At 36.0% G+C, this 8935-nt stretch overlaps 1 protein-coding gene across 1 annotated transcript in view; it reads left to right on the top strand.

Moving 5' to 3' along the window:
- Positions 1-7701: 7701 nt before the first annotated feature.
- Positions 7702-8935, top strand: part of LOC105060362 (small ribosomal subunit protein eS27y) — a 1332-nt gene continuing 98 nt past the window's right edge. Inside the window, exons 1-4 of the mRNA XM_010944031.4 lie at positions 7702-7859; positions 8308-8409; positions 8519-8547; positions 8691-8935. The exon at positions 8691-8935 is cut by the window's right edge and continues 98 nt beyond it. Coding sequence (XP_010942333.1) covers positions 7857-7859; positions 8308-8409; positions 8519-8547; positions 8691-8817 — 261 coding nt within the window. The 5' untranslated portion in view covers positions 7702-7856 and the 3' untranslated portion in view covers positions 8818-8935. The remainder of the gene's footprint in view (positions 7860-8307; positions 8410-8518; positions 8548-8690) is intronic.

Genomic DNA, 8935 nt, shown 5'->3' with positions numbered 1-8935 from the left:
AAATGAACATGTATCCAGAAGTGGACTTATGTTTATCTTTGTTGCTATAGCCTCTGAGTCTCAAGTCACCTCCATAATAACATAGGACTAGATCACTGGTTTCATACAGGTATCAAAATATTTTCTTCATCGCTTTCCAATGAGCGGGATTAGGATTACTCTGATAGCAACTCACCAACTCCACTACATAGGATATGTCTGGACAAGTATACAATATAGCATACATCACACTCTCTATTACAATTGCATAAGGAACATTGGACATGTAATTCTTTTCCTCTTCAATCTTGGTGCATTGGTCCAGGCTCAAGACACATCCTTTATGATTGGAGTGTCAATGGGTTTGGAGTTATGCATGCGAAATCGCTCAAGAATCTTACTAATGTAAGTCTGTTGAGACATACTCAGAACTCTCCTAGAACGATCTCTAGCAATCTTAACTCCCAACATATAATTGGCCTCACCCATATCCTTCATATCAAAAGTAAAAGACAACTACCCTTTAGTGGCAACAATAAGCTCCATAGCATTTACAACTAAAAGGATGTCGTCAACATACAATGAGAGTATGAGAAAACTTTCATAGGATCGTTTAACATACAAGTAGTGATCCTTTTCAATCATCTCAAAATCAAATAAAATAATTGAATGATGAAACCTCAAATACCACTGCCTAGATGATTGTTTGAGGCCATAAATGGAATGTTTTGAGATGGCTGACCTTGCACTCTTATCCCTTGACCTCAAATCCAATAGGTTGATCCATATAGATCTTCTTATCTAGTTCTCCATTGAAAAATATGATCTTAATATCTATCTGGAAAAGTTCTAAGTTCTGCCGTGCGACAACAGCTAGGATCATGCAAATAGAGATCAAGTTCATCACCAAAGAGAATGTCTCCTCACAATCTATACCCTTCTTTTGGGCATAACCCTTCACTATGAGGCATATCTTGTACTTGTTAATTAAACCATTTGCCTTTTGCTTGACCTTGAGGATCCATTTATTCCCAATGGTCTTACATCCTGACGGAAGGTCAACTAACTCTCAGACCTCATTCTTAGCTATAGAACTCATCTCATCCTATATGGCAGCTAACCACTTTTTGCTTGCAAATGATGCAAGTGCTTCATCCATAGAGGATGGCTGATCATCATCATTGGGAGTGCATATCAAAACATCCCCTTCAATCTCAAAGTGATGAAGGAAAATTTGTCCACGTTTACTCCATGCACTTGTAAGTCTAGCGATTCACTACCACTAGCTGGAGATGTTTCTAGTGGTATACTTTCACTATCTGGTACACTCCTACTAGATTAAGGATTACTCTCATCATCTTTAGTGATTACTGGATTAGGAATTAATTCCCTCCCCTTGCTTAAAGATGGTAAAAGATCTCCCACCTCATCCTCCTCATAAAGGTCAAAACTACCATTTGTGTCACCAGTGTTAGAAAAATCAATCTCAATCTATATGACTACATCATGAGATTCTACCTCCATCATCCTTCTATTTGGATGTTTACCATATACAACATAACCCCTTGAACTTTTAGGATATCTTATAAAAATATGCTTTCTAGCTCAGGGCCCAATTTTCCATGCTTATGGGAGGTCTCATGAACAAATCCAGCTAAACCCCATGGGTGCACATACCCCAAATTAGATTTTTTGCCAACCATAACTCGTATGGAGTCTTAGGCACTGACTAAGAAGGTACTTGGTTAAGTATATAGGTAACATTCATTAGGGCATCCTCCCAAAATGATATGAGGTTGGCCTACGCTATGATACACCTAACCATATCCAACAAAGTTCTATTCCTTCTCTCCACTATATTATTTTGCTACAAAGTGGTAGGAATGGTAGGTTGCCTGTGTATCTCTTTTTCCTCATACAATCTCTTAAAATATTTAGATAAATATTCGCATCCTCGATCAGTGTGAAGAGCTTTTATACTCTTTTATTTTTGATTCTTAACCTCTGCTAAGCAACGCTTTAAACAATTTAGCATTTTATAATGGTGAATGATCAGATAGACATAACCATATCGTATGTAATTATCTATTAAAGTAAAAAAGTAATAGGTATCATGGTGTGCCTTCACATTCATTGGTCCATAAATATCAGAATGGATTAGCCCAAGGTTGAGTAGCTTTTTTGATTTTTTTCAAAAGACTTTGTACATGCCTTGTCAGCCATACAAGGCTCACATATAGGCAAGTTTATTTTAACGAGTAGGCCCAATAAGCCTTCTCCAGCTAATTTTGTCATTCTGTCTTATCCTATATGCCCCAACAAAGCATGTCAAATGACATAGTCAATATCATCATCAAGCACAAAAGTTGAAGAGAAAATTGAATCAATCAAATCTAATTTAAATAAATTATTCAATAAAAAATCATATCCAATAACAATACCATCCAAAATAATGTTATTTTTCTTAACACAATGAAATCGAAAATGGGCCTATGGCCCATAATCATCTCCCATAGGTGCTAGTCCAAATAACATTATTTAATTGACTTTAAGCAAATTTTAATTAAGTTCAATTTTAAGGAAACTAATTTTTGAGGTAGAAACATATTCTCCTTTAATCCATATAATAAACATACATAAACATATACTTGCAAGAATTTATATAGCATAATTGATATTTTTCAAGCTCATATTAAGCATATTTTATAAGTATAACATGTTGTGTGAAAACACATCTCCTTACAAGACTTCTCAAAATAATAAATACAATCATATAAAAAATATTACATTGCCAAAAGAAACCTACTACATCAAACTACTTAAAAATGGGAATGCTGGCTCCGTATTACTCCTATAAAATATATTTAGAATCCATACACCACACAACTAGGCTCTTAAAAGAAATAATAATTTAAATACTCAATTAGGTATATTATCATATGCATGTGCCAAAATGCATGACATGGCAATATGCATGACTCTAAATATTTGAAATATGCAAGCTCTTCTAATTATTATTTTTTCAATTCAGAAAGAAAGGAAAAATAATTTTACATGCCATTTTCTTAAATTCTTAGGTCATTTAAAGTTCCAAAAATAAAAAAATATAAATAAATTGAGATAAAAGTCTACATTATTCCAGAATATACCAAAATTAAAAACAAATTTCGAATCGAATCACAACCTTTGCAAGCTTAAAAATAATTTATATTAATTTTTAAAATAATTTTTAATTTTAAAAAATCACAAACAATAGCTTCTAGAAGCCTAAAAATGTCAATAAATTTTTAGAAAACCTGAAGGATCATCATTTTTCTTCACTTGCTAGCAAAGTGCCAAACTATTATTGAGAGAGATGGTGGTGGCTCTTATCCACGACTCTGTGCGTGGATGTTGTAGTGATAGTTGTGAGAGTTGCTCTGTGAATGGCGCCATATAGTCTAGAGCTGTTTGGCGCATGTGGCCTCCATAGAGTTGTCCAATGATGATCTGTTCGACTGTGATCTTAGATCGATAATCAATGGTGTGTATGCAAAACACACGCACTGTCAACCTGAGATCAATATTTGCCATCCAGCTATCTGATCTGGATTTTCTAGATTTTGTCTCCAACAAACCACAGTTCGTGAGATCCACTTCGAGGGCTCATATCTCACTCAATTTGTATCCATGTAGTATACCATTGGAAAGCTCATGCATCATACTATATGTTACCAAGTCAAAATCACATAGAAAAGGATTGTAACATGGAGAAAAAGGGCTTTTAAATTCAAAAAAAAAAATCACAGATCTCACATGCCATATTTCATTTAGAAATTAATTCGAAAGCTTATGAAAAATCACAAAAGCCTCTAGTCACATAGACAAGCTAAAATCATCCCAAAAATTTAAATTTATTATATCATGCAATCTAGGATTCATGCAATCTCGGATCTAAGTGAGTCAATAAGCGCAACCTTGGCTCTGATGCAAATGTTGAATATTTATGCATAGGCATGATATGTGAATCGCATAGATGATACATAAGCACAGCAAAAGATTTATGGTTACCTCTTATAGATACCCATGAAGAGAGGCTCAGATCTGAACCAGCTTATTGCTATAACCTTTTCGAGCTTGCACGATCTCCTATATATACAATCTGGATCCTTGATGCTCATTTAAATCCCAAGGCATCGTCGATGATGGCCTTGGAGAGAGCTATAGGAAGAGAGAGCCTTTTCTTGTTATTGGAAGAGTGTTTTACTTCTCTATATATTCTCTCAGTAAATAAGAGTACCCCTATTTATAGAGTTGGGATAACTATCTAATAGTTGATTTAAACTCAAAATTCAAACTTTATCGAGTTGGGATAACTATCTAATAGTTGATTTAAACTCAAAATTCAAACTCTATCTCATAAAGGATAAGGTTTAATTCGAATTTAATCTTTTATCTGATAACCTTATCAGATAAGGGTTAGTTTGATTCGAATTTAATCTTCTATCTAATAATCTTATCAGATAGGGTCCAATCCCATGGTGAATTTTTTAATATTATTAACATTTAGGATAAAGTTATTTTTCTTCTCTACCAGTAGATGAGGTTTAAGATTTATTATTTTAGGTGGGATATTTACCCACTATTTTAATATAGAGTTGTGATTTTACCCGTGTGTGTGCGCGCGTGCACGTGCATGTGTGTTTTACAATTATTGCATATGTTAACTTGCTAGGTTGTGTTTAATCATGAATTTCTTTGGATTTTATTTTGGTTTAAGTAATAACAGAAGTACCAAACAAAAGATCGAAAAATTGTTATCAATTTTATGTTGCGTGCAGATTTTTTTGAAAAAAATATATTTTTGTACCATCAATTTTTGGGCTATTAGAAATGAGTGAGTGAACTTGAAGGCGTAGCAATTTAGTCATTAACATGGAAAAAAATCAAATAAAACTAGGAAATCAAATGGGTGGAGCTCAACGTCATTTATCTTTTTATGTCACATGATCAAATATGATTGTAAAATTTGCAGCGTGACAAATTAAAGATTAAATAATACTAAAAATATTTTGATTTTAAATAATTTTAAATTTGCTTTGAAGTCCTCCCTCTACTATAGGGCTCTTCCTCTGCGGCCTCCACTACCCACCCCAGCCTCATCCATTGGGCTTGCCACCTGCTCAATCCTCGTGCAATTGTCCCCTTCCAGGAGGCAGCCTGAGATATTGACGTAACTATCGGTCCTCTTCCATGAAAAAAACGAGGCCTCTATTGGAAACTTTCAATACTCATGGTCTAAAAATGAAAATTATGCAATCGCATTCTTAAATTAGAAGAGCAATATAGCGAGAATGTTGAAAGCAAAAGGGGGAAGATAAAAGGAAATGATAGACTAAGGCAGGCGAGAAATAAATCTCTTCCTTTCAATCAGCCATTCTCCCTTTGCCATCCTTGACCTTTCTCCTCTTCCTTTCTTTCTTCTTTTTTTCTGATGCAGTAAGAATAGTCCTGCAGCCACCGCTCCAGAAGGTAGATCATATAGCATGGAGGACCAAAAGGAGGTTGTGGCAGATGTGAGTCATGGCCCCACCTTAGCTGTACATGAAGCTTAAGGTGGTGGGATCGATGTGCTCGCACCACGACTGATATGTGGCGACGAGGGCCTGGTCCCACACCTTGGCTCGGAGAAGAGTTTGGTAGCATGGAGGTGGAGGCTGTCACAGCCTTAGGGTTGGTGGGGATGATTGCATAGCCACTATGCTAGGTGGTGGAGGACATCTCGATGAGGTGGGCTAAAATCTTAACCTAGTCTCTTGAACATAAAAATCTAATCCATTAAGGGGATGTTTGGTTCGTAATCGGAATCAGAATGGGAATGAAAATTGAAATGGCTTGGAATCAGAATCGGAATAATTAAATCTTCCGAAGTATTTGGTTCGTGATTGGAATCGGAATGAATCGAAATTGAAATTGGAATGAAAAATTGAATCCATGGAGGAGAGTAAAGATTGAGTTCTATATAGATTGATCCATTCCCATTCCATTCCGAAATTGGAATCGGAATGGAACTCCTCCCAACCAAATAGTTGGAATGGGAGTCACCCATTCATTCTGATTCTGATTCCAGATCTCTACTTCTTCCAACCAAATACCCCTTAAGTTATAAAATATTTTAAAAAATTAATAGTAGTTATATCTTTTCTCCTTCAAAGTGGTAATATTTTAATCTATTTAAAATTATTTCAACAAATTTAAAAGTCATATGTGGTCGCATCATATTAAAGAGCAAATGATGTTGAGTTTTCTTCGTATAATTTTCTAATTTTGTATGATTTATCAAGAGTATTAAAATTTTTTTTTTTGAAGATTACCTACATTATTGATCAAATTGTCATACCTCCAAATTCACTGACTTAACTATGGGAACCTCAAAAATTGATGGTATAAAAATATATTTTTTATTAATTCAATCTTTGGTGGAATTACAGTGCAGATTTTCCACAAATGAAAAGTGATGAACCATGTTAGGCCCCTATGTGACACCATGACGGGGGATATCAACCCATGAGCCAACAAAAGATTTTGTCAACAAAGCCAAAAGTAACAATTTTTTGGCATCTTTTCTCTGAGCATAACTCACATTAGTCATCACGTAATCGACTGATCACTAGGATTACATTTGATGGACCATCGGATAATCTTAAAAGATAATATAGATTGTCTTTAAGTTAGATTATCACTATTAAATTATCAATAATATTAATTATAATATTTGATATATATAAGTAATATTATAGTAAAATTATTGAAAATCTTGATTGACATGTTTGGCATGACAATTAGATTACCAGTAATATGGAATCAAAATTTCAAAATACTCTTATATAATTTTATAAAATTTTCAATTACTAAAAAAGAATTTAATTTTTTTTTAAATTTAAATCAAAATTTCTAAAATATACCGCATGAGAGAAGGGGGTGGTAGTTGAATCGTTAGAGGAGAGGGCGACAATGATGGAGATGAGGGAGGAGAGGTTGATGCTGGAATAAAAATGGAGGCCATAGCCGGAGATGATGAGGATATGGGCAAAGGGGAGGTGGTCGGGGGCGGCGAGAGTCGGAAAAGAAGGGAAGGTTGAAAGTCACCAGAGGAGGGGATAGAGGAGTGGGTTTTGTGTGATTACAACATGACAAATGATAATCTGGATAACCATCTCTTTCGGAAGCAATTTGAATTGTCTCTTAAGAGGCAATCTATATTATCAAGGTAATTTGGATTGTCATCCAAAAGTATACTAAATATAGCAAACTGATGGATTCATTTTAAATTGTTAGTAATCTGGATAGACTGCGAGCTACCAAAGATAATCTAAGCTTAAATTGAAAAGGTAAATAAATAACACCCAAAAAAATAGGTACACGAATCCAACGGTTCTGATCAATTCAACCACCATTGCATGAATCCAACGGCTCTGATTAATCCAACCATTCAATTAGATCGCTCCACGTGATTTCACGCGCGTAGCGCTGCATCATCTTCGAGCTCTCGAGATCAATCTGACGACAGACACGCGTCCTGTTGTAAACGCGGCGCATGTCCATCCGACGGGCCTATCTGAGCCCAACCGCCTCTACCCTTTTGCATCAAGTTCTCCAATGATTTAGAGAAGCCTAGACCCTTCTCCACAGAGATAGTGAAGGCCTTATTCATCTCACGAAGGGTCAAGATTGTCCAATACTAGATCCGACGGATAATATTTCTCCGCCTTCACTATAAAGACCGTCTCGAGGAAGTTTATGAACCCTCTTTGCCGCCGCTGGTTAGATCGTGGTGAAGAAAGAGAGGAAGACCGAGTTAAATCTCGGCTTTTGGAGCGCTTCTAGGTTTCGAGGAGATGGTAGCTCTCCGACCTCTCTCCCTTTGATCTCGATCTCTTTGCTTGGTAGGGTTTATGGTTTTAGTATCATAGGGGCTTTTTCGTGGATTGATTCCTTTGTGCGTCATCTTCGGTCATTCTGATGTCATGATTGTCCTTTTAGGGCTTGTAATCCATTACGTTTTTGTGTTTGATTGCTCTAATTCGGTTTAGGGCTCTATTGAGGTCCCGTTTGGGCTATTTTAATTTGCTGATGTTTTTTTGCTTGTAAAAGTTTCATTCGATCTCCTTTTTCTGTGGGTCGGGGATCAAATTCGTATGTTCTTTTACCAAAGTTTTTTTTTTTTGTTGGGGGGAGGGCGCCCGGGCGGGGGACGGGATTCTTTGATTCGATTCTTTTCTTTATTTGTTTATCTGTTAAATTTTGTAGTTCTTTGCTAAAATATTCGATTCTGTTGTCAATGATTAGGTGCTTCCGAACGATATTGATCTGCTTAATCCCCCGCCCGAGCTTGAGAAGAGGAGGCACAAGCTCAAGCGGCTCGTGCAATCCCCTAATTCATTCTTCATGGTAAATTATTTCGGGATCAAAACTTTCATTTTTTTTCTTCATAAATTAATAAATTAATAATGAATAATTCTAACATTTTTTTTTGGGGTTTTGTTTTGTCTTATTGCAGGATGTGAAGTGCCAGGGATGCTTCAACATGTAAGTTTTTTTCTTATGTATGTATGTTTTTTTTTTTTTTAATAAATTCCAGATTGACTCATGTTGAAGGCATTAACTGGTGCTGGTTTATTGTGATCTATTTGCCAATTCTAATTGTATATTTTTTGTGTTGGGTGTTGCAGTACTACTGTGTTCAGCCACTCGCAGACCGTTGTGGTCTGTGGGAACTGTCAGACCGTGCTTTGCCAGCCGACCGGGGGACGTGCGAGGCTGACCGAGGGCTGCTCCTTCCGGCGGAAGGGCGATTGAGGGTGGTGTATACTCCCTCTTACTTTCTCTTTACTCTAAGGAAGTTTGATATGTAGATGAGGTTCTATGAGTTTTTTAGGTGTTAGGGTGTCCCTTTTTTCTGTCAGAATGTTGATTT

This window comes from Elaeis guineensis, chromosome 1 (assembly GCF_000442705.2).
Source record: "Elaeis guineensis isolate ETL-2024a chromosome 1, EG11, whole genome shotgun sequence".
Taxonomy (NCBI): Eukaryota; Viridiplantae; Streptophyta; class Magnoliopsida; order Arecales; family Arecaceae; genus Elaeis; species Elaeis guineensis.
Note: the sequence above shows the minus strand (reverse complement) of the source record. Positions and strands in the feature narration are given on the sequence as shown.